At 45.0% G+C, this 26339-nt stretch overlaps 1 protein-coding gene across 2 annotated transcripts in view; it reads left to right on the top strand.

The window, feature by feature from the left end:
• Positions 1 to 26339, top strand: part of NR1H4 (nuclear receptor subfamily 1 group H member 4) — a 119506-nt gene that overhangs the window by 55944 nt on the left and 37223 nt on the right. For both annotated transcript variants that reach the window (XM_073620389.1, XM_073620390.1), the window contains 2 exons: positions 18452 to 18592; positions 23642 to 23775. In XM_073620389.1, coding sequence (XP_073476490.1) covers positions 18452 to 18592; positions 23642 to 23775 — 275 coding nt within the window. The remainder of the gene's footprint in view (positions 1 to 18451; positions 18593 to 23641; positions 23776 to 26339) is intronic.

Raw genomic sequence — 26339 nt, 5'->3', positions numbered from 1 at the left:
CAATTCTGTAACAATTGTGTGTGGCAAAAGCCAAGTGCAAATACACAAATATGCTGGTATGGTGATAAAAAGTTCATAAAAATCTGATGAGGCAATCCTCTTCATAAGTGTTCAAATGGAAATAGAGAACATCCAATCACCATTAAGGTCTGCAAATCATGACAACACAATAAGTGCCAATTATGTCGCAAGGGGTACAGAAGGGGGTTTAGGGGATTGATAAATACATTCCACATTAAAGTGGAAGCTCTTTGGTCATATAAATCTCCAAACTAGGGACGAAATAGATCCATAGAGTCAGGTTCTACATACCTTATTGGTTAAGCGTCGATGTAGGCCTAAATGCATTTGTCGACATTTCCTGAGAGGTGTTGTCTTTGTTTTCCTTAAGGTTTCATTTTTTCTTAACATTGATGTTTCTGCTACAATACATTAGTTGTCTAATTGTATTCTATAGTATAAATGCTTACGGATGCGGCATAATCGGCATTCCACAAATACTATTTATTATTTTCTGTGAAGATTTGGTAATCTACAATGTGATTCTGATTCATTTTTATGTATATAAAGATTATGTGTACCCTTCAATGTGTATAACTTACCTATGAGGGGTTTATACATGAACTTCCAATTAGTGGTTTACCATTTTTCAAAATGTTTTTATTCATATTTTTATTTTTATGTGATATGATGTTTAAGGATGGGTGAACGGTTAGGCCCGAGCATTGGCTGTTTGCCCGTTTGTCGAACACCCGAATTATTGGGGCCTTTGACCGTTTGCTCAGCCTGTGGAACGACCACAATGCACTGCGCCGCCGCACAGTGCATTGGAAGCCCTGATTGGCTGAAGCAATGAAAGCTTTGCCCAATCAGGGCACAGAGCACTGTCAGAGCCATGATTGAAGAAACTAATGATGACTCTATCCAATCATGGCTCATTGCTCTTAGTCACACCCCACACTATAAATGTATTCTTTTAATAGCGGCCATTCACAGTGCAATATTGGCGTGGAGAGTGATAGAACAGGGCTCTGTTCAGTGCTACTAGACAGTTGGTGTGCTATTGTAATTCTATTGTCAGCGTAGAATATCAGTTTAGTGTGAATCTAGTGATAGTTCAGTTAGTATGAGTATAGTGACCATTCACGTTTACATTAGTGTCAATTTATTTTGTCAGGTTTACTGCAGTATATTTCAGTGTTACATGCCAATTAATGCAGCATATTTCAGTGCATTACATGCCATTTAGCGCAGTATATTTCAGTGCGTTAGTGCATGGTTAACCCAGTATATTTCAGTGCGTTACTGTGCGCTTAACGCAGTACATTTCTGTGCATTACTGCACGTTTAACGCAGTATATTTCTGTGCGTTATGTGCCATTTAACGCAGTATATTTCAGTGCATTAGTGCACGTTTAACGCAGTATATTTCGTGTGCATTACTGCACGGTTAACCCAGTATATTTCAGTGTGTTACTGCATGTTTAATGCAGTATATTTCTGTGTGTTACTACACATTTAATGCAGTATATTTCAGTGCATTACGTCCCGTTTAACGCAGTATATTTCAGTACATTAGTGCACGTTTAACGCAGTATATTTCGGTGCATTACGGGCTTACTAAAGCTTTCTCATCCTCCTCTTCCTCCGTCACCCAAGCAGAGACTAGTGTGCAGTCCACTGCAACTGCCAGAGTGGCTAAACCTGCCTCCTTGTCCACAGCTATACCTGCCATAGCCCCAGCATCAGGCATGGAGGAGTCAGCTGAGTTCTTTGAACACAGCATCAGTCACTTGCACCTTGACGATGCACAGCTATTACTTGATTCAGATATTGGTTCTGAGGTTGAGGAAGGTAGGAACATTAGTTGGTTCTGAGGTTGAGGAAGGTAGGAACATGAGCCTAGAGAGGGGAGAACACCGGTACACAAATTGGCAGTCATGTTCCCCCAGCGGCAGCATATTGCCAAGTTGTCTTCAGTGATAATGAGGATGGAGGAGATGATGATGATGAGTTCACTGACGTGACTTGGGTGCCAGGTAGAGCAGAGGAGGAAAGTGAGGGTGAGGCACAACCCCAACAAGGCAGCCATCATGAAAGGGTAGAAAGCAGCCACCCTATTCCATCACATTGTGGTGCTGTTATCTCCTGATGTACTTCCCACAGCTTAGCTGTTTAGGGCTTTTTTAGCACATGTGCTGCCGATCGCACTGTTGCAATTTGCAAACTTTGTCTCAAGCACATCAAGCGTGGCAAAAACACCAGCCATTTGGGTACCACATGCTTAACAAGGCATTTAACCTCCCACCACTCAGCCCATTGGCAAGAGCACCTGAAAGCCATACAAAAGGGACGCAATTCGGTTCCTCCTCCTTACTCACCTCCATCTACCCCCGCTATACTTCAAGACCTCTCAGCAGCCTCCACTGATGGGTGATGGTATAGTGCAGGGTGTTCTAGGCCCTTGCAGCACATCTGCCAGTAGCACGCCACCAGCTGTAGACTGTAGCCGGCAAATTTCTCTGCTGCAGTGGAAAAAAAATACAGTCACTGCCACCCACATGCCCAATGTCTAAAGTCAAGCTTGTCAAATCTGTTGGCTTTACAACTTCTGCCTTTCCATCTGGTGGATTCTGCCCCCTTCCGTAAATTAGAATGTGCTGTACCACAATGGCAGGTTCCTAATCACAATTTTTTTTTTTTTCACGTAAGGCCATTCCAGCTCTGTACCATCACGTGGAAGTGAATGTTGTGGCATAGTTGGGAAAGGCAATCAGCTGCAAAGTCTACATTACTGCTGACACGTGGTCCAGCAAGCATGGTTATGGACGATATATATTTCGTTCACAGCACACTGGGTAACTCTGCTTGCAACTCGGTAGGAGGCAGGACAGGGCTCAGTGCTGCAGCTTGTTGTGCTGCCACGTCTCCATACAGCTAGTAGTGATGATGTGAGTATAGTCAGCTCTACCTCCTCCTCTTTCTCCATGCCCTCCTCTGCTGAATTGTCCTATGAACCACAAGTACCCCCTAAGCGTACAAAGGGCTATTCAATGAGTCAGGCTAAAAGGTGCCATGCAGTGCTTCAGCTGGTGTGTCTAGGGCAGCGTTTCTCAATTCCAGTCCTCAAGGCGCCCCAACAGGTCATGTTTTCAGGATTTCCCTCAGATGAAACGGCTGTGATAATTACTAAGGCAGTGAAACTGATCAAATCACCTGTGCAAAATAATGGTAATCCTGAAAACATGACCTGTTGGGGCGCCTTGAGGACTGGAGTTGAGAAACACTGGTCTAGGGGACAGGAACCACACTGGAGCAGAGATTCTTGCAGCTCTGCAGGGGCAGGCCCAGAGGTGGTTCATGTCGCGCCAGCTGGAGCCAGGAATGGTGGTGTGTGATAATGGCACAAACCTCCTTAGACAAGGAAAGTTGACACATGTGCCATGCCTGGCACATGTCCTCAATTTGGTGGTGCAGCGTTTCTTAAATGGGTACCCAGAGTTGGAAGATTTTCTAAAGCAGGCCAGAAGAGTCTGTAGGCATTTCAGGTGGTCATACGCAGCCAGTGCTTGGTTGGCTAAAATTTAGCGGTAATTCCACCTGCCCATAAACCGCCTGATTTGTGACATGCCCACCAGGTTGAACTCGACTTTGGCAATGCTGCAGTGGCTGCAAATGCAGCAGAGGGCCATCAACAAGTACCTGTGTGAGTATGGCACAACGACATGCTCAGGCCAGCTCAACTTTTTTTCTCCATGCCAATGGCTGCTGATAAAGGATGCATGCACTGTACTGTCACCATTTGAAGAGGCCACCAGGATGGTGAGCCGTGACAATGCATGCATCAGTGACACAATCCCTGTTGTGTTCCTGCTGGAGCAGACTCTGCATGGCATTTTGGACAGGGCACTCAAGGCAGAGCAGTGGGAGGAAGAGGAGGACTTCCTTTTCTCTCAAGACCCACATTATGCAGACACCATTCTTCCTATGCCACAGAACACACAAGAAGAGAGGGAGGAGCAGGAGGATTCTGGCACTTTTGGAGGCATTGAAGCAGAGCAAGACATGTGTCAAACCTTAAGCAATGGTTTTCCATCCCCAGAACCCTTTGGAGTAGTACCCGGCTGGGAGGAGGCAGTTACAGATACTGTAATCCTCAGTGACCCCAAGGAGGTTGCTTCTCATGCCTCCGCAAACTTGTGGTGCTTGGGCTCCCTCATGCTTCAAAGACTGCTAAAGGACCCAAAAATATGTGGCATCAAGAATAAGGATCACTATTGGTTGGCAACCCTCCTTGACCACAGTTACAAGGGGAAAGTCTCAGAACTCATCCTGTCTCCACAGAGGGAGCAGAAGATGAAATTTCTTGAGGACACCTTTAAAGGGGAGTTTATCTAATGCTTTTTCCTACTGGTAGGTTACCGTGTTGTGGAAAACGTAGTTTTGAGGCTTCTGTTGGTCAAGAGAGGAGCGGGGGAGAAGGGGGCCACCTAAGCTGTCAGCTTCCACATCCCATGGGCATCATCTGCATCATATGGTGGACGGTTATCTAGGGGCGAAAACAGAGATTGAGAGCTTTTCAGTTGATGATCCACTGGGTTACTGGGTCATGAGAATAGACCACTGGCCAGAATTTACCCAGTATGCAACTGAACTGCTGGGCTGCTGCATCCAGCATGCTTTACGAACAGGCATTTAGTGCTGCCGGAGGTTTTGTTACTGATAATCAGTCCTAGATTACCAGCAGCTATAAAGCGCCTGATGTTGATGTTGCTGATTAAGTGTTTTTGGGATGTGGAATCTCTGCAAGACTTCTAGACTGCCTAGCGTTGTGGGTATTTATTTCATCTGGAAGAAGTTTTTGGTTGTAGGTTTCATGGACACAATTAACACTCAAAGACCAATTTTTCCGCATTTGTTTGACAGCTGCGTATCATTTAAATTTTTGACAGCAAGTCAATTCTTGCTTTCATCAATAGTGCCTCTATAGGGTTACAGTGTGAAGACACCTCCGACACCCAAAGACCAAATTTTCCGCACCTGTTTGACAGGTGCATATCATTAAAATTTTTGACAGCAAGGCAATTCTTGCTTTCATCAAGAGTACCTCTATAGGGTTACGGTGTGAAGGCACCTCCAACACCCAAAAAACATTTTTTCTGCACCTGTTACTTCTATCCAAAGTCTGCAGATGAGACACCAGAATTTGTTTACAAAAAATCTCTAATCTTATTCCAAGTGCACTACATTGTGGCCTCATCATACAGACATTGTTTACAAAATTAAAAAAAAACTTGCAGGGAAAATGTCATTTTTTTGGCTTTATAAATGCAATTATTGCTGCAGCAGCTTCTATACACAGTACAGATGTGCCACTTTATAGACAGACTAAAGGCCCCCAGGCACTATATTGAAACTAATATTTAATTTTTATTGTTATTTCTCATTTTTATGCTTTCACTTTAAGCATCAGTAAATCACTGCTCATTTAAAAATTACTTTTTTTACAAAATTTTTTTTCATTGATACATGTCGCCCAGGGCAGTACCTGGGCCCTCATAACCATTGTATGCCCATTTACTTGCATATAAGCCTTCAAAATGGACACTTTTGATTTTTTCAGTTCGGGTCCCATAGACTTCAATGGGGTTCAGTATTCAGTTACGAACTTTCCTGATGTTCGAAAGTTCTGATGCGAACCAAACAGGGGGTTGTTTCGCCCATCCCTAATGATGTTATTGTATTTTTAAAGTTGTTCCATACGCAGCGAGGATCATTCTCTCCATCTGAGTTTTCTCCATATTGGAGGTTATCCAATTTCACCACTATAAGAAAGATTTTTTTGAGTAGCTAATTTGGTTTCCATCCTCAAGATAGCAGCTTTCCAGTCTAAGTATGTGGTCCCCTTATGACACTAATGCCGCGTACACACGGTCGGACTTTTCGTCTACAAAAGTCCAACGGACGCTGACGGACTAAAGCTGGCTGGTAATCCGATCGTGTGTGGGCTTCTCCGGACTTTCAACTGACTTTTTTAGCCTCAAATCCGACGGACTTTAGATTTGAAACATGCTTCAAATCTTTACGTCGTAAGTACGACGGACCCCGAAATCCGCTCGTCTGTGTGCTAGTCCGACGGACAAAAACCCATGCTAGGGCAGCTATTGGCTACTGGCTATGAACTTCCTTATTTTAGTCCGGTGTACGTCATCACGTACGAATCCGTCGGACTTTTGTGTGGTCGTGTGTAGGCAAGTCCGTTCGTAAGAAAGTCTGCCGCAAGTCCGCCGAAGGTACGTCGGAAGTATGTCGGACAGGCTGTCGGACTTTTGTAGACGAAAAGTCCGACCGTGTGTACGCGGCATTATAGTTGGTTTCCTGGTTCGCTGGGTTAACCATGGGAGACACTGAGTTTTTATTGTGAGCCATGAGTGCTTATTTTGGTTACATCCTTTAGGTGGCAGCATGCCTAACTAAATATCTAGCGACCCCATATATGAATTTCAGCCGATTTTCCCATCGCAAGATGAAGTTTTGAGTAGCCAAACTGACATTTATCCTTTAGATAGGAACATTCTAATCTAGATATCTAGTATCCTCCTACAATATTTTCACATGGCTCCCTGGTTTGCGAGTTTGAGCTCTTTATTGCCAAATTCTGAGTGGGTATTTTGGTTATGCCCTTTAGATGGCAGTGTAATGGCCTTAAAACCTGGGGTCCCCATACAATCATTTCAGCCCATTTCCCGTTCTTCAAGATGGCATAGAAGATTGTATTCCTTATCTTTTCTTCACTTCAGCAGGCTCCCTCAATATGTGCTAGTGATCCTCCGTAGCCTCCTCCGTAAGCTGCTTCCGAGAACAGTCACAATCCTGCCTCCACCACATACAAGTTATTAGCCCTGCATTTTACGTGCTGATGCCAAGGGACAACCCATAGACTGGAGCTTTGGGAAGCGGAGAACAGCATCAGAGCTTGTTGGAGCGAGGAGTCTGGTAAATAATGCAGCCTCTTCAACATCACCCTAGAATGAGTGAGCATTTAACCCTTGCAGTGTAGGGCCCCCATTGCAAGGTTTGTTTTTGGTTTACCCAGAGTTGGGCTTTATTTTAAATAATGAAATCAGTGAGTGTTGCTGTTTCCCACCTCCTGTCTTGGTCCTGTACTGCATGCTCCACTTCCTATAGGCAGGGCCGCTTTTAGAAATCACGGGGCCCCATACAACCTACCTGACAGAACCCCCCAGAAAATACCAAAATATTGTTTTCGCTAAATACACTAAAATAATTACTAGTGGACACAGACACAACATAACTTGGAAAAGGGGACAGAGGATCATTGTTACAAATCAGGGACAGTCTCTCAAAATCACAGACAGTTGGGAACTATGTGATGGGTGCACTGGGTACAGTTAAATAAAGGAGGCCCAGGATTTGGAGATATATTGCCAGAGGTTAGGGGAAGCAGAAGGGTGAGGGAGGTAATATGAGAGTGCGATTTATATGAAGGGGCATCCTGGGGGTTTTATTAGCATGTGGGATTAGAATTAGGAGGAGGTGATGAGTGCAGTAATAAGGAGAGGGTAGAAGTGAGAGTGATATATACAGATTGTGGAGAAGAGGGGTGAAGGAAAGAAAATTTAAGGAGAGAGGATACAACTGTGAAAAGGAGAGGTAAAGAGTGCATGTTACAGACAGGAAGGAAAGCTGAATGGGGAAATGAGGTCACCTGCAGTCTGGTGTTTTGTAAAGAAGCTTGCTAGAGCGGAAGTGACACTTAAATAAAAAATGCCACTTTATTGGGAGGACCCCAACATGTGTCCTACTGGCATGTGTCCCCCATAAAGGTGCTCTTGTTTTATTGTTTTATACTGTGGTGAGTGTTGATTAATCAATCAGGCGTTAAAATCATGCGCACATCTATCACAGCAAACTTTTCACACCACAATCAAACTGCAAGAGTACCAAGAGGGCAGGGTTGTAGAGATCAAAGTGGTAGTAAACCGTGGCAGTTAAAATAAAAAAAATCTGTAAGGCAATTGCATAATGTGCTAGTATGCATGGCATTCTAGCACATTATCAAATACTTACCTTAGAACGAAGCCCTCCAGCAGTGCGCTGTCACCACTGAAAGGGCTTTCATCTTCCCCTGGTCTTTCTTCCGGGTTCACAGTCTCTGGCTGTATGAGTGGCTGGAGCCGTGATGATGTTACTCCTGCGCATGCGTGCTGGAGCCCTCGGCTCTTGCACAAAGCTCTGAAGGTCTGGCAAAGTATGCCGGTGTTCTGACGAGAAAAGTCCCCTCATCGGATAGTGTCCGCCCTGTACTGCGCAGGCGCAGAGCTTGCGCAGTACAGAGAACAAAGGAGACGCCGAAAGTCTCAGAACTCAAATGGGCAGATCTTTGCGGGGCTTGTTTACACAACTGAAGGGTGGGTCTAGCAATGTTGACGGGTGGGTTTGGTGGACCTATTAATAAAAATGAAATCAGTAAAGTATTGAAATTGCTTGTGTTATGTATGTAACATTGAACTACCCACCCTTATGAGCTCTGGCCATCATTGTAAAACTCCTTCAGTTGTGTAATCAGCTGTGCCCATTCTGTAGGCACACTACCCCTTGCAGAGTTGTATGAGCATCGGGAGCGTGTGACAGAATGTTATTTTCGTTTAAACTTTCTTTCTTTATTGTTGTCCATCACATCTCGACAAATACAGTTCAGTACAAATTCGTTAGTGACAGACTTTTTCTATATCAACATTAGCAGTAATCTGCATATTTGTATTTAACAAAAGTAAATTAAAATAAAATAAAGTAAAAATAAAAAATAAATAAATAAAGAGAGAAAAAAAAAAAGGGGGGGGGGGGAACGGCATAGAAAAAGGAGAAAAAAGGGGGGGGGGGATAGTCTAGGGCTGTGTTAAAATTTCTGTTGAGACCGTGAGAACTGATTCGTGGGTGGTACCAGTATATGCTACATTGAGGTTTACAGGTCCCCGGGGGTGGCGACCAGCAGTAGCCCTCGCCCACCGTAGACCCTCCGACCTGAGCAATAATGAGAGGTAAGCCGCGGCCCGTCCGAACCGCCACCACCAGGTGCCCCACCGGAGGAGGGGGGCACAAGGCCTCCATCTGTCCTCCCCCGGCGCACCCCCGGGGCCGCGGGTTCGTCTCCGCCCACACGGCCTCCCCGGCCAGGAAAGCAGCTTTTCCTCAATTTTAACCGGTAAGTTATGTTTAGGTGCCCATACTCTGCGCAATCAACCAACAGTGACATAAATAATATCACTTGATAGGGTAAGGGAAGTAGGGGTAAGAAGAGAAAAGAGTAGAAAAAAGGGTGGAGGAGTGGCAGGGAGAGTGGGCGGGGTAAGGAGGGGTAGATAGGGTCAAACCTTGTTCACTCGTGCTTCTCCGATCATCCACCTCGGACTATCCGCCCCCAGGCAGCCCCTTGGTTCTGGCAAAGGCATCTGAGTCCATGTGCGATCTATATTTCAGTCTTAAGGAGAAACCGTGGTGGGAGCTATTTAGGGTGGGCTCTGTGGCCCAATGTGGGATCCGCCAATTTTAATAGGGAAGTGTCCAGGCTAGAGGGTACATAGGAAGTATCCTGGAAGTGTTCTTGCCATATTGACCATATGGCTGTGTGCTTAACTGTAGTGTTTTTGCCCACTGCCACCCATTCCTCTGCTTCCCTTATTGCATTAACCCTGCATATCCACTCGTCTTTGCTCGGTATCTGCTCTTTCTTCCAGAAGATAGGCAGTAGACGTTTAGCGGCATTGAGCAAATGAGATAGTGCGCTGTTTTTGTAGCGACTAACTGGTACAGGGGGGATATGCAGGAGGAAATGTTCCGGGGAGAAGGGGATCTCTATTCCGAGGATATCTTTAATCTGGTCCTTAATCATCTGCCAATATGTCGTTATTCGTGGGCACTCCCACCACAAATGTAGGAGCATCCCCGCCAACATCGATCTGAGCTAGCAGGATAAATCCGCGCCAGGTCAGATGGGACTCTGTACCAACGTGTTAATAATTTGTAATTTGTCTCTTGCATCTTAGAGTCCAGCGAGCTGGAGTGTGTGAATTGGTACATACATGCTAGTTGAGGCTCGGAGAACCCCTTCCCAAGGTCTTTCTCCCATGCTCTTATATAAGTAGGTTTAGAGGCCGAGGCCGAGGACCCCAGTAATTGATAAAGTTCAGAAATCATGTGTGGGACCGGTTCTTCCAGTATAAACAGTCCCTCAAAAGGCGAGAGTGTTGAGATGTCCCTAATAGAGTTGCCGTGTACTGCAAAAAAGTGGTGCAATTGTCTGTACTTCCAGAAATTTAGGTGTGGGCTACCTGGTCTATTTCCCAGAGACTCAAAGGGCAGAAGCTTCCCACCTCTCATTAGTTTGCCACAGCTGGCGTTCTTGTCATCTACCCAGGCTTCAAAGAAACCTGCGTGTTCCCCCGGTGCAAACCAGAGGAATCCGCCCAATGGGGCCAGCGGGGACACAGGGGGGGCTAAGTTCAACCTTCTGTTTACTCTGTCCCATGTGTCAAGCGTAGATATCGTCAATGGGGACGTAGAATCTGATAATCCCCTGTGTTCCCGTGAGAGCCACAGGGCGTAGGACAAGTTTCTGCCCGCCATATATTTTTCCATGGTCACCCATAGTTTGGAATGTCCATGGAAGTGCCAATTTAGAGTTCTCTGTAGGGCAATAGCCTGGCAGTATCGCTGTAAGTCCGGGACTCCCAACCCTCCGTATCTTTTCGAACGTCTCAGCAGCTTCATAGCAATTCGTGGCTTCTTTGAATTCCAAATGAAGGTGGTGATCAAGTTGGATACTTGTTTAAAAAAGGTTTTGGGCAAGCGTATGGGAAGCATCTGCATATAAAACAGAATTCTGGGGAGTACGTTCATTTTTATTATATTTGTCCTGCCTATCCATGTGAAAGCTGTCTTCGTCCAATGTGTTAAGTCTTGTTTAATTTCTGTCAAAAGTCTAGGGAAGTTTGTGGTATATAGAGTGTCAAAGCTGTCCGTCAGTTGTATGCCTAGGTAGCGTAGAGAAGATTTAGTCCACGTGAAAGGGAATGCTGCTTTTAAGCTGTTTGTCATGGAGGAAGACAGGTTGACAGGTAGAATTTCCGATTTATTATAGTTGATTTTAAAATTAGAAAGTGTACCAAAGTTTTTGAGTTCCCGCATCAGGACCGGCAACAAGACCAGGGGATTGGTTAGGTGAAACAGTACGTCATCTGCGTAGGCTGAGAGTTTGTGCTCCACAGCACCCACCGTCAGCCCTGTGATATCTGCGTTTGCTCTCACTCTACGAAGCAGTGGTTCTAAGGCCAGGGCGAAGAGGAGGGGGGAGAGTGGGCACCCCTGTCTCGTGCCGTTCCCGATCGGGAACTTGGATGAGAGAATCCCATTAACCCTAACCTGTGCACTAGGTTCCGAGTAAAGGGCCAGTATCCAAGCTAGCATATTTGGGCCCAGCCCCATTGAGGTTAAGACCTCTCTGAGATAAGACCAATCTATGCGATCGAACGCCTTCTCGGCGTCGGTGGAGAGTATTAGGTAAGGGGGGGTACATCTTTAGTTTTAGCCCAATGTATGAGTTGAATCGCACGGATTGAGTTGTCTCGAGCTTCGCGTCCTACAATAAAACCCGTCTGGTCTAAGTGAACTATAAGGGGGATAAGGTGTTTCAGTCGGTTTGCAAGGATTTTCGCTAGGATTTTTACGTCCGTATTTAGTAAGGAAATGGGGCGGTAACTCTGTGGGACAGTTGGGTCTTTACCCTCCTTCGGTATAACCGAGATGTGTGCTAAGAGAGCTTCAGATGGGATTTTGCATCCCTTTACTAGGGAATTGAAGTATTTACACATGTGGTTCGTGAGGAGCGGGGAGAATTTGGCATAATATGCTATAGTAAATTCGTCAGGACCTGGGCTTTTCCCGTTGGGTAAAGATTTGATGGTGGACTCAAGTTCCGTGGTAGTGATAGGGGATTCTAGGTCAGCTAGTTGGTCTTTAGTCAGGGAGGGCAGTCCGTTGGTGGATAAGTAGTCTCGAATTTTGGTCAGTCTGTTTTCCTTAGCTTCATGGGTAGTTTTCGCATCTAGGTTGTAGAGTTCGGCGTAATAGTCGTGGAACCCTTCTGCTATCTTGGAGGAATGGAATGTCATATCTCCCGTAGGGGTTCGAAGTTTGTGTACTTGCATTTGGGCCCGTTTTGTCCGAAGCGCTCTTGCGAGCATGCGTCCGCACTTGTTACCATGCTCGTAGTATCGGTGGGATAAGTGTCGCAATTGTTTACGCGCCTGTCGTTCTAACAACCGTGAGAATATGTCTCTGAGTTCCGTTAGTTCTCGTAGGTCATCTGAGGAACCTCCCGCCTTGTGTTTAAGTTCCGCCTGCTGAAGTGCATTTAGAACTCTATTATAGTCAGCTTGCCTTTCTTTCTTTAATCTTGACCCCTGTGCAATAAGTTCGCCTCGTACAACGGCCTTGTGACATTCCCATATTGTGCCCTCGCTCAAATCTCCTTGATTATTCTCTCGGAAGTAATTTTTTATCGTGTCTGAGATCTGGGCTTCCACTACAGGGTCATCTAATAAGTATTCATTAAGGCGCCAGTTCCAGGTTTTCCGGGAGCCTGTTGGAATGATAAAAGAGGCCTGGACCGGGGTATGGTCTGAAATGGTTATGTTTCCTATGGAAGAGCTTTGAAGGAGCTCCAAGGTCGGGCAGTCAAAATAGACCAAGTCTATACGTGTGTAAACGTTATGTACCGCTGAATAATAACTGTAATCCCTCTCTGTGGGGTGAAGGGCCCTCCAGCAGTCAACTAGGCCCATCATCTGAAGGGATTTTCGAAAGTGCCGAAGGAATGCGTGTGAATGGGAGGGCTTGCTGTGTGAAGTGTCCAGGGATGGGTCTGGGCTCACATTAAAGTCGCCTCCTAAAACTAGAGACCCCTCTCTGAACTCCTCTAGTTTCTCTATGATTGAATCAAGGAAGGTCAATTGATTCGAATTGGGGGAATAGATATTGGCGAGGGTGTATTTAGTACCCGCTATGGTCCCTTTCAGAAAGACATATCGTCCCAGGGGGTCAATCCTGGTGTCTGAATATTGGAAGGGGCAGTTTTTGTGGATAGCTATGGAGGTGCCTCTGGACTTGTTGACTGGGGAGGTACTATGGTACCACTGACTGTAGATATGTGTCGGTAGTTTTGGTATGGCATGGTGTGTGAAGTGTGTTTCCTGTAGGAAAACTATTTGCGCCCTGGACTTTTTTAGTTCCCACCACAGCTTACTCCGCTTACAGGGTGAGCAGAGACCACGGACATTATAAGAGATTACCTTAACCGTTGTCATTGAAGAATGATGTTGTAGGTCGGCTGCGGTCCCGGGGGCAGAGTCCGGAGCGGGCGACGGCAATCGAATAGACCCTGTTAGGGAAGAGGAGAGCAAGAAAGAGGCCAGGGAGGGAGAAGAGAATAGAGGAGGAAAGTGAAAAAACAAAATTAAAAGTGCAATTAAAATTAAAACAAACTTTAACGTCAGCATAACCATATGCAACATTTAAATGTAACGAGAACCTAACAATGGTTCTATATAGGCACAGACTGGGCCCAATGTGCCCCCCTTCTTCAGGGGACCCATTTTGTCCAGGTCCGGTATCCCAAATGGGATTAGTGTCCAAACATGGGCAGCCTACTGGGGGAACGTGAGCCGTCATGGAGGGGAGAAGGGAGAGGGGGTCCGCCCCGCTCCCACCTCTTAAATGCTGGGTTGTGACCCATAGATGGGGGGGTTGTTGTAAATGGCATGATAGGGGGTTAGGGGGGGGGGGGGTTGTATACTTGGGGGAGGCCCGGGGAGAGTAGTACTAGTAGCTAAGGAGGACTGGAAACATCCTCCAACTGTGTCTTTTCAGGAAGCGGGTGAGAGCCTTGACCAGCTTTATGTAGGCAGAAGATCGTTGTCGGGACCTGGTGAAACCAGGCTCAGCAGCAGTTAAACTGTAAAGGAAGTTCCAGGTCTGTAGGTGATTTAATAATAAGGGGTGCCTCCGAAACAGGGGAGTAAGGACTCAGTTCGGGATCCTGACATTACCATCAGTCTCTCAGTGCAGAGGGGCCGGGGGAGGCATCTGACTCTTGCTGGTGGCGACTGCGTCTTCGGCCCCGGCGTTGGGGCATTTGTGTCCAGGGCTGAGGGAGTTCAATGTTTGGAAAGTTCATCATCGCATGGTCCCCTCGCCAATCCGGAAAGTCAACTTTGCCAAGTCCCAGGGCAGAGAGAAAGTGAGGGAGATCATCTCTGGTGCGCAGGGTGGCTGAACGGCCATCTTTAAAGGCTTGTAAGTAAAAGGGAAAGCCCCAGCGGTATGTGAGGCCTGCTTCTTGGAGGGCCAGCAAGACAGGTTTTAGGGCTTGACGTTGCATCAGCGTGCGTCTGGAGATGTCCTGGAAGAAACAGAGGTGGGCGCCGTCGAAATCAAAATAAGGTCTGTTGCGCATTTTTTGCATTATTCGCTCCTTGAGAGTGTATTTATGCAACTTGCATATTATGTCTCGTGGGTTGTCAGCGTCTTGGGATGGTGGTCGCAGGGCTCGGTGGGCACGATCAATCTCAATGGGCTCTGTATCTGGTGAGTCCAGGATTTCCCTGAATATGCCTTGCAGGGAAGGGATAATGTCCCTGGGGGCTGTTGCTTCTGGCATACCTCGGATACGGATGTTTGCCCTTCTGCTGCGATTTTCAAAGTCGTCAAGTTGTGACAATAATAAGTCCAGCTTTTGATCCTGAGCTGCACATCTAAGCTGCAATGCTGACATAGTGGGAAGAGCCTCATCCAGCCTTTGCTCTATAGTTTCCACTCTGTTGCCCAGGTGTGTAGTGTCCTCTTTGAGTTGTGCTATATCCTCTGTGAATGCCTTTTCCACCCTGGCTGTGAATCTTTCCAAATCCTCTCTGGTGGGGAGGGACCAGATGTGCTTTTTAATGTCGCCCTCTTCTATAAGGTCGGCAATATCCGATCCCCCTGCCTTAGACACAGTGGATCCCGGGGATGTCGGGGGTACAGAGTCACTCACCGATCTGGGTGATGGCTGTGGGGATAGCGCGGCTGGCGTGGTTTGCTTCTGTGCCGGCGCGTGCTGTTTCCCTGTCTTATTGACCGGCGCCATCTTGGATTTCTCCGGGGCCTTGCCGCGGGTCCCAGAAAAATAGGAATCCAGCTGCCCCTGTTGGGTGGTCTCTGTCCCGGAATGGTGGGCTGTATTCCGCCGCCTTTGTGACATGTCCTGGGCCGTGTCAGGGCCCAGGATCGTGGGTATGCTGCTGGGTAAGCTGCGGCGGGAGCGGAGCGCGGACCAGACACTTCCTCACAGCTCCATGTTCAGGACACACCCCCCCGACAGAATGTTGTTTTAATTGCGCAGGCGCCGTGTAGAGCTCATGAACAGCTGTTCATGTTCAGAGACTTTCTGGGTCTCCTTTGTCCTGCGCAGTACAGGGCGGACACTATTCTATGGGGGACATTTCTCGACAATACATGCAGAGCACATGTGCCAGTGATGTCACCGACTGCATCCAGGGTGAATATCTCCTAAACGGTGCACGTTTAGGAAATAATAATTTTACCTACAGGTAAGCCTTATTATAGCCTTACCTGTAGGTAAATATCACAAAGCGGATTTTACTACCGCTTTAAGATCACGTCATAATATAGGTAAGATATTTAAAAACAAAATAAACATCACAATAATGTGTTATAGCTGATGGATGTGAAACAGCAATAATGTAGATGCAAGTTTACCATAAAGACATTGAAAACAGTCAGTCTATATTCAGTTTAAGGTGGAGTTGAAACAGCAGTAATATACATGGCTTTTCGTGTTTCATTGAGACTAGTGATGGGATTTGGGTTGAACAATAATAAACCACAAATTTCTTGAACTTGAGCTAACTTTTAGATTTCAGATCAAATTTGGCACCAACCATTAAAGGGGTTGTAAAGGTGTTTTTTTTTTTTTTTAAAAATAACAAACATGTCATACTTACCTTCACTGTGCAGCTCGTTCTGCACAGAGTGGCCCCGAACCTGGTCTTCTGGGGTCCCTCGGCGGCTGTCTCAGCTCCTCCCCGCAAGCATTTACCACCTTCATGCGAGCTCTCTCGCACGGTGGTGAGTGCTTGCGGGCGCGCTCCCGTGATACAGCCGGCGGCTATAGCCGCTCGCTGTATCACTCGGCCCCGCCCCCCGGCGCGCCGCGTCATCGGATGTGATTGACAGCAGCGCGAGCCAATGGCTGCGCTGCTTTCAATCCATCCACTGCAGCCAATCAGCGGCCAGGGTGAGCGGAGGAACAGATGTCGGGAACGCGAAGCTGACTTTCGAGGCGTCAGGTAAGTAAAACGGGGGGGCTGGGGGCGGCGGTTCTGTCAGAAGTTTTTTCACCTTAATGCATAGAATGCATTAAGGTGAAAAAACTTTTACCTTTACAACCCCTTTAACGGCCTGCACACCACAATTTAAAGCTACTCGCAATAAGCAGGAATCTTATTGCTGTGTACACTGATCTTACTATGTAGGCACTCTCCATCACTTTGAAACTAATATAGACAATAGATTCAGTTCACAAAGCTTTAACACTAGGGTAAGGATCTTAAATTTCAGCCATGTGGCTTTTATTTTTAAATCTTTTGGTTCCCGGTTTAAAATATCTGTCATTTTTTCACGATCATTGTCCTGGCGTGTTGGCTGAGCCTAAAGCTTTGTCTGTCCCCAAAACTTTCAGTGCTGACTCCAGCTCCCCATCACTTCAGGAATCAGGTACATACGCTTACATGCAAAGATATTATAACACTATACTGTCAAAACAGCCTAGTCTTTCGACGGCTTAATGTTGTGGAATGAATTTGTAAGTTAACAAATGCATTTGTAGCACTAACTCTCGGTGGAGCTGTTGGTTTAAAGGGGGCTGTTGCCTTCACTCTCGATACCTCTGTTTCACCAGCACCAGGTCTAGGGTCCCGTTGAGTTTACCTCTTGGATGATGTAGGCACCAAACACTTGAGTATATTTTCCAATGCTTTAATGAACAAGTAATATGGGAAGTAGCAGGAAAGAGGCAGAAGGAAAGTTGCAGGGAAGCTCAAAAACCTTTCCTTAGTATTCTTTAGAACATTCTTTGGAATTGAACACTTGTAGTTGAGTGCACTCCCCTTGTGGTATTCAGTCTTTGCCCGCCTGGATAGGTTTCTCTCACTAACCTAGCAGCCAGTACGCAGCACGAACAAAAGTCTCTGCCACAGACTTGTTTGGAATAAAACCCGTACGATCCTCTGCCACAGGATGTATTGGTTTGCGATGAATGTCAGACACAGTACTTGACCCTTTAAGCCAACCCGGCAGTACTATGCAGTAAGATTACTTCAGGATACGTCCTCCAACCGAGTCACCAGGCCCCTCTCCAGACCAGCACTCTGCATGATCCTTCCATGACGGGTCCTCCCCTGGGATCTCCTCGGTTGTCCAGCTTCTTCACTCAGGACAGACAGCTCAGGACTATTCCTCTGCTGCTGTGGTAGGCCCCAGACAGGCCTCTGGGCCCACCCACACGTCGCAGCGACGTGGGCCTCCGGAACGGAGGACCATGAGGTGGTACTCTTAACAGGAGGGCCAGCAGGTGGCTGAAAACGAACTCCTACACATGGCGTCTGTCCCATAAATACCCTCTCCCAGAATGCAACTCGGAAGACCACCTCCACCGAGTTATCTCCGGGACAGAGGAGCACTCATACGCTTCAACACGTTGCCTTTCCAACACCAGCCGATGGTGACAACGACACCCACCGGCACAGTGTGGAACTACACGCAACTCAGCCAAGCTGGAACAGAGGCAAATCTAACTTCATCTAACAAGTAACCCACAAGATTTACCTATCAGCGGTAGATTAAAAATCTACCAGTGCTACACATTCCTGAAGGATTAAAAAGGTGAAAATAAAAACATAAGCATATAAATAAATCTGTACATCAAAAAGTGAAAAAAAAAAACAAAGGAACATGCAAAGTTTTTTATTTTTTTCAATCAGTTGTTCATCACTAACTGAGACCCCCTAAAAGGCAGATTTTTGGGGAGAAATTCATGTCTCTGCCCTTTCATAAAGTTGCAATTTTCTGATTTCCCAGTTTACTGTTTAACCTAAATCATAGAAAATCCCCCAGGGAAGTCTGACACCATGATCTGGCTTTGTACTTACTGGCTGTGGCCTTCCAAGAGATTTGGGAATTCTAGTGGAGCCGTTACTGCAGTTTCTGAAAGATGAAAGATGCCAGCAACAATCTCAAAACTGAAATATCGGTTTTAATTGAAGTTCCCCTAAGCAATGCTTACACTAAGTATTTCATTCTGTGTTTTAACCTGCAGGCTTTTTCAGAAGAAGTATTACTAAAAATGCTGTTTACAAATGTAAGAATGGAGGTAACTGTGAAATGGACATGTACATGAGGAGGAAATGCCAGGAATGTCGCCTGAGGAAGTGTAAAGAGATGGGCATGCTTGCTGAATGTAAGTGTTATCATAAATTGTCCACTGTCTGCATTCCAGTCTTTACTACTAATGGCTCGCTCACACCAGCGACATTGCTGCCCATGCCCAACATAATCCCAATACAACTACAAGGTAATTGGCCTTATGTCCTTATGGCTTTAGTTGACACCAACACACTGTGTTGGTGTGGTAAAGAGATGCAATGCGTTTTAACAATGCTTTGTGGTGCACAGCAGCATGTGTTTACACCGCACACCAGCACACAATAACGCTTGCTGGGTAGTGTGAACAAGATCTTACTGAAATAATCTTTTCCCCACTTAATTATAATAGCAGTATATTTATTTAAATTAGATACATTTATGAAAGTGCAGGGTGATAACTTGATAACACTTGTGGACTGTGATAATGTTATCATGGGTAAGATTTTCTTTTTGTATGTAAAAACATGGCATGGACTGATCTAACACTTCCAAAAATGCTGTGATAAAATAAATAGCATGGCAATGGAGATATTTTCATTTCACTTGTTTGCCCCATAATGGATATTTAATGACAAATGCGTGATCCAGCCAAAATGGCTTCCAAAATATTCCTTGGTGGCCATAGTTCAGTGGGACTAAAAATATCCTTTCTGCTTTACATACCTCTCCAACATGAATGTGTGTGTCGCTCCAAGATGAGCATACATGTTTACTCAGTATTCTGCAGTCCTTAGCTGAGGATAGATGGATCAGACTGGATGCCTGACCATCCTCTAGACCAAAGGTCTCCAAACTTTTCAGTATGAGGGCCACATTGTAAATTTTACAAATATTTGTTGGCCAAAAAAAATCAGATTTATAAATGAGTGAATAAACTGAAATGAATGAAAAAAGCCAAATTTCAATCCGTCTATGGCCGTTCCGTTCATGAGAAGTTGATTTAATAACCACTTGCTGCCTGCCCACCGTCATATGACGGCGGGACGGTGCAGCTGTTATCCTGGGCCGCCGTCATATGACGTGACGGCCTTCCAGGCCCCCCAGGGGGCGCGCGAGCGAGCGCCGCCGCATCACTCGGATCCAGGTGCACGTGCCCGGCGGCCGCGATGTCCGCCGGGCACTCGCGATTACTCGGTAACTGAGCAGGACCGTGGATCTGTGTGTGTAAACACACAGATCCACGTCCTGTCAGAGGAGAGGAGACCGATGGTGTGTTCCTTGTACAGAGGAACACCGATCTCTCTCCTCCCCTTGTGAGTCCCCTCCCCCCACAGTTAGAATCACTCCTTAGGAACATAATTAACCCCTACAGCGCCCCCTCCTGGTTAACCCCTTCATTGCCAGTCACATTTATACAGTAATCAATGCATTTTTATAGCACGGATCGCTGCATAAATGTGAATGGTTCCAAAAATATGTCAAAAGTGTCCGATGTGTCGGCCGCAATATCGCAGTCACGATAAAAATCGTAGATCGCCACCATTACTAGTAAAAATTAAAATAAAAATGCTATAAATCTATCCCCTTTTTTTGTAGACGTTATAACTTTTGCACAAACCAATAAATATACGCTTATTGCGATATTTTTTACCAAAAATATGTAGAAAAATACGTATCGGCCTAAACTGAGGAAAAAAATTTGTTTTTTAAAAAAAAAATTTGGATATTTATTATAGCAAAAAGTAAAAAATATTGTGTTTTTTTCAAACTTGTCCCTCTTGTTTTGTTTATAGCGCAAGAAATAAAAACCACAGGAGTGATCAAATACCACCAAAAGAAAGCTCTATTAGTGGGGGAAAAAATGATAAAAATTTCATTTGGGTACAGTGTTGCATGACCGCGCAATTGTTATTCAAAGTGCAACAGCGCTGAAAGCTGAAAATTGGCTTGGGCAGGAAGGGGGTGAAAATGCCCTGTATGGAAGTGGTTAAAGAGTAGCTCCATCCAAAAGGGGAAGTTCCATTTTAAGGCTTCCTCCCCCCCTCCTCTTTCAGTAATGGCATGTTTGGGGAGGGGGGAAGAGTGGGTACCTGATTTTGACAGGTACTCGCTCCCACTTCTGCTCCAATTGCCTAGGCAGATGGAAGCAGAAGTTCTTCTGCTCCCTCCCCGCAGTCTTCTGGGACACGTGACAGGTCCCAGAAGACCATTCACAATGTGCAGCGTGACTAGTGTATGCACAGTAGGCACCCGGTTGTGAAACCCCGAGCTTTCACAACTGGATGCGCACATTTAAGATGCCAGCGCATAACACAGAAGATGAGATGTCAAAATAGCTGGGGTTAGCCCATCACTGGATCCTGGGAAAGGTGAGTGTCTGTTTTATTAAAACTTAGCAGCTACAGTTTTAGTAGCTGCTTCTGGAGTCTTCCGGGGGAGGAGGGGTTTTCTCAGCTAAGCACACCCTGCTGCCTGCATGCTTGAGCTAAGGGCAGATGGATTCTGGGAAGCAAATACTACATAAATCATCTGCCCTTATTTAAGATGGCCACGGCCATAAATACTAGAGGGGTGCTTTTCCAAAGTGATTTCTCAGCAAAATAAAGCATAGAGACATGGATGGATGGGGGAGTTTGGTTTGAATATTAAAAAAAGGATTAAATTGTGTTTTTGGTTTGTGGTGCTCAGATGCAGTGTAGTTCCAATTTAAGTTTTACTTGGAGCTTCTTTTGTATTCAGCATGACACGATTTAGAACAACAGGGAAAGAACTTTAGTTAAACCAAGCAAAGAAATTCCAAATAAAGTTGAGCCCTTCAGATTTCCACCTTAAATCTGAGCCCTCATCAAAGTTTGCCCTGACATCAAAGCCCCCCCCCCCTTAAACTGGAGTTCCCATTAGAGTTCCCTCTTAAATCAGGATTCCCATCAGAGTCCCCCTTACAGGAGGTCCTTATCATAGTACCCCCTTACATCAGAGTCCTCACATACATGAATGTCCCCATCACAGTCCCCCCCTTACATCAAGGTTCCCACCTACTTACATTAAGGTTCCCATCAGAGTCCCCCCTTACATGAGAGCCCCCATTAGTGTCCCCTCTTACATCAGGGTCTTTATCAGAGTTCCTCATTACATCAAAGTTTCTATCAGAGTCCAACTTACCTCACACACTTACAACATGACTGTAGCAACAAGTGGAGCAGATGTGGACAGAGGAAGTGCTATCCATCTGTAAATGCTAGGGCTAGCACATGATTGGTTGTTGATATTGATGGATATTGTTGGACATTGAATGTTGGACCAACGATGCTACAATAACAACACAGCTGATGGACCTGTATTAACTGTGTGATAGGCCACTGACCAAGCTGTGGGCCAGATAAACTCTTGCAATAGGCCAGAATTGGCCAACGGGATCTAGTTTGGAGATCCCTGCTGTGGACTAGAGCATATACTGTTGGTAGTTTTACGCATCAACAAATGTCATAAAGTGTATTTATCATATAAAATGATAAAGTATATGTTAAGGCAAAATGTATTTTTTGTTTTAGCTGGAGAAGGGAAAAATTATTTTTCTTGCTGTCTATGTCTTTATTTGTCTAGGTGACAGACCATTGTTTTTGAGACAGAAAGTGATGGGAAATCCAACATTTTAGAATTGTCATCACGAAAAAAGTGGGTAAAATCCTCTAAGATGGGTAACCCTCTAAGATGGGATTAATATTTTGGTGTGTCTCTAGGCGAGTAAGTGAAGAGAAATATCCCCATTGGGACACAGACAGAAAAAAAATAACCCAATAGAGGTTTTTAACTATTCCCTACTTTTAAAAAAAGGTTTGGGCTCTACACAAACTTTAAAGCCCATTGAACCTTCAGTTTAAATCAGCTAAAGACATTCAAGGTCTATCAAAACAATTATGTAATGTCTTTTTTTCGTTTCTGAATGTCAGAAACCATGAAATCAGACCGAGACAAAAGTACAGTTAAAACACACTTGTTTAATAATAAAAGTAAAAAGAACAAACGTAGTCAAAACATAACCGAAGTTCAGTAACCCGAACGGATAGTCGGTAAAGCCAGAAGTCAGGGATCAACGTAGAGAAACAGCAAGCAGGATCTGGAGCCAGAAGGGATGTCAGCAAAGGAAGTCTTTACATAGGAACGCAGGAGATTGTCACTGAGATGTTGACCAAGGCGAAGGCAGAGCTCCTCTGGACCGGATGGCTTAAGTAGGCAGGACTGATGAGCAGGATATCATCAACAGCTGAGTAACTGTGAAGAGAGATGAGAGCTGGCAATTAACCGACAGCTGAGCGGCCAGCCCAGAGAAGGAAGGGCTGAGCCCTGCCAAATTCAGAGTGGAATGCTTGTTCTCTGTGGTCTGTCTGTAGAGGTTTGACATGCTTCCTATGAAGTCAGCTGTGCAATCAGCAAAGCTCGCATTCCCCACTGATTGAAGAGCTCTGGCTTTGATTCAAGGGGAATGTTGGACCTCACTGCTTCCACACTGGGAGCAAGGGTTCTACTCAGCTTTTCTACTCGGATTGTGCCTTTTTTTTTTAAGTGGACCTTGCACACCTTTATTTTGATGTACCTGGAATGTAGTTAGCTAATTTAAACTGAGTTTCATTTGGGCTTTAATGGAGCCAAAAGACACAGGGCTGGTTACAGTTGGATCGGTTAATAATCTTATGTGTGTAGGCCGTCCCCAATATATCCCAACATCTCCTGGTTGAGATGATGATATGGATTTTCTAGTTTGATCATTGTCATTTTGAGGTTGAGATAAGCTGACAGTGCATTTCAGAACACATGTCAACACACTGCAACGCCCAAGTGGAAACCAAAACTATTATTATTATTATTATTATTATACAGGATTTATATAGCGCCGACAGTTTACGCAGCGCTTTACAACATTAGGGCAGACAGTACAAGTACAATACAATTCAATACAGGAGGAATCAGAGGGCCCTGCTCGTTAGAGCTTACAATCTAGGAGGGAGGGTACTAAATGCTGATACATTTGGGGAGTCTGACGTCAGCATCTAGCACAACAAAAACATAATCTAAAATGTAAGACAAAGACAAAAGGGCCTATCACAAATGTTGTTCTAATTGTGGTAACCTTTTATCATTGCAGGCTTGCTAACAGAAATTCAATGTAAGTCAAAAAGACTACGAAAAAACATAAAGCTCCCTTCTGAAACATCATTCAATGAAGAATATGAGGGGTTTGAATTAAAGCAAGTGACATCTACCACAAGAACAAGCAGGGTGGGTTATTTTGCACTATCCAAAATTCTGTCTGTGGTTGGTATTATCAGTAGGGGTATATTGAAGGGTATACTACTGTTGTACCCTGCAGAATCCAGAAATGTAATTCTTCGATCAGGTTGGGGATGAGATATATACGTTTATATACACTTGTGCTCATAAGTTTACATACCCTGGCAGAATTTATGATTTCTTGGCCGTTTTTCAGAGAATATGAATGATAACACAAAAACTTTTCTTTCACTCATGGTTAGTGTTTGGCTGAAGCCATTTATTATCAATCAACTGTGTTTGCTCTTTTTAAATCATAATGACAACACAAACTACCCAAATGACCTTGATCAAAAGTTTACATACCCCAGTTCTTAATACCGTGTATTGCCCCCTTTAACATCAATGACAGCTTGAAGTCTTTTGTGGTATTTGTGGATGAGTCTCTTTATCTTCTCAGGTGGTAAATCTGCCCATTCCTCTTGGCAAAAAGCCTCCAGTTCCAGTAAATTCTTGGGCTGTCTTGCATGAACTGCAAGAACCTTCACTTTATTCTGCTGTAGCCAATGACAGGTTGACTTGGCCTTGTGTTTTGGATCATTGTCATGTTGGAATGTCCAAGTACGTCCCATGTGCAGCTTGCTGGCTGATGAATGCAAATGTTCCTCCAGTATTTTTTGATAACATACTGCATTCATCTTGCCAACAATTTTGACCAAATTTCCTTTGCCTTTGTAGCTCACACATCCCCAAAACATCAGCGATCCACCTCCGTGTTTCACAGTAGGAATGGTGTACCTTTCATCATAGGCCTTGTTGACTCCTCTCCAAATGTAGTGTTTATGGTTGTGGCCAAAAAGCTCAATTTTGGTCTCATAACTTCAAAAGACTTTGTGCCAGAAGATTTGAGGCTGGTCTCTGTGCTGTTTGGCGTATTGTAAGTGGGATACTTTGTGGCATTTGCATAGTAATGGCTTTCTTCTGGCAACTCGACTTATGAGCACAACTGTACATGCCAAGACTTATGAAAAGTTTCAGATGGGTATTGGGCGTATGCTAACAATTAAAGTGATAATTTTTCAACTCCACACACAAACATGCATTTTTGTGTGTACATGATTATTTAATGCAAATACCCTGAAATTGAATTATTTTCTTAGAATAACCCTCTGCCAGAGGTGTCTGCAGGAAGTTTGGCCTTGCAAAGAAGGTATTAAATATTCACTTCTACTCAGGACTTTTTTTTCTCAAACAATAGGTGCTGGAACTTAACCACGGCCCCACAAAACCCCTCCCCCTACACACACCCTCCAAATCACATCAAATAGTGGGTGTGTTCAGTCAAATTTCACAAAAACAGTAGGAGGGTCTTAAAGGGGCATTAAGTACCAGGATTGCACTACATACATAGTGCAGAGCTGTCACTTGTGAACACAGAAACCAGACTTCTGTGTTTACAAGTGATTGTGGTGAGTAGGCACCAAAGGGTCTGAGCCAGAGGTGGTGGAACTGAGTTCCACCAAGTTCCCCCTGAAAAAAAGCCCTGCTTCTACTATTGCCTGTGCTGGTGATTGCTGCTGTTCTGCAGAAAATTCAGGCACGTTACATACAGCAGTGATCCGTGGCACATATATTAGTAGTGGTTAGTAATAATATCTTTCTTGCACAATTTTTGACTATTTTTTTTAGTGACTGAGTCACTTTAGAGTACACCTGTTGAAAAAACAAAGCCTAAAATGGCTACAGGATTAGCATGGAACCAAAAACAAGCAGATGGCGCAAGACAGAAGCTTCCTAGTCATCAGCTAGTGGACAAGGAAAAGGGGGAAAGGCAGAGAAAAAGAGCAAGCTATAAATGAATCTATAGATTCCTTGTTAACCCCAGGAAGTCCATGTAAATGAGTCCATAAAGTTTGTATCCTGCTCCACACAACACCAGCAACTGCTCCTCATAAGAGTGAAGTGACCACTAAGAAAATAAAATGGAACAGCAGAGAGCGCCAGACTAAGTGTAGTAGTATGAGTACAGTTTTAATTAAAAGACAATTGGCAACTCACTTTTAGCTGTAAGAACAAAGCATGTCTCCATAATTGAAAACACTGCTCTCCATGGGTCCACAAGGTGGATAGTCAGGATGCTGCTGTGGCCACCAGCACGATCAGATGCCCCTGTAGGATAAGCCAGGTAATGGTTTGAAAAAGAAGCTGCAGGGCTTTGAAAGCGTAACCACGCCTCTTAGCTTCATGTTCCATCCACAGTGATGTCATTTTTAGTCCAGTGCCTCTGTGTATTCCAGTCTGGTTCGCAGCATTACTTGGCTTATCCTAGAGCGGCATCTGATCCTGTTGGTGGCCACAGCAGCATCCTGACCATCCACCTTGCAAACCCATAGAGAGCAGTGTTTTAAATCAGTGGTCATCAACCCTGTCCCCACTGACAAGCCAAGTTTTATGTATTATCTTGGGGAGATGCAGACTAGAATACTGCAATCACTGAGCAGCAAATGATATTGTCATGGTTATGCAGTAATGTGTGTCTGTCAGCTCACCTTTCCTCCTGTGTTCACCTTTAG

Source organism: Aquarana catesbeiana, linkage group LG03 (assembly GCF_042186555.1).
Source record: "Aquarana catesbeiana isolate 2022-GZ linkage group LG03, ASM4218655v1, whole genome shotgun sequence".
Classification (NCBI taxonomy): Eukaryota; Metazoa; Chordata; class Amphibia; order Anura; family Ranidae; genus Aquarana; species Aquarana catesbeiana.
Note: the sequence above shows the minus strand (reverse complement) of the source record. Positions and strands in the feature narration are given on the sequence as shown.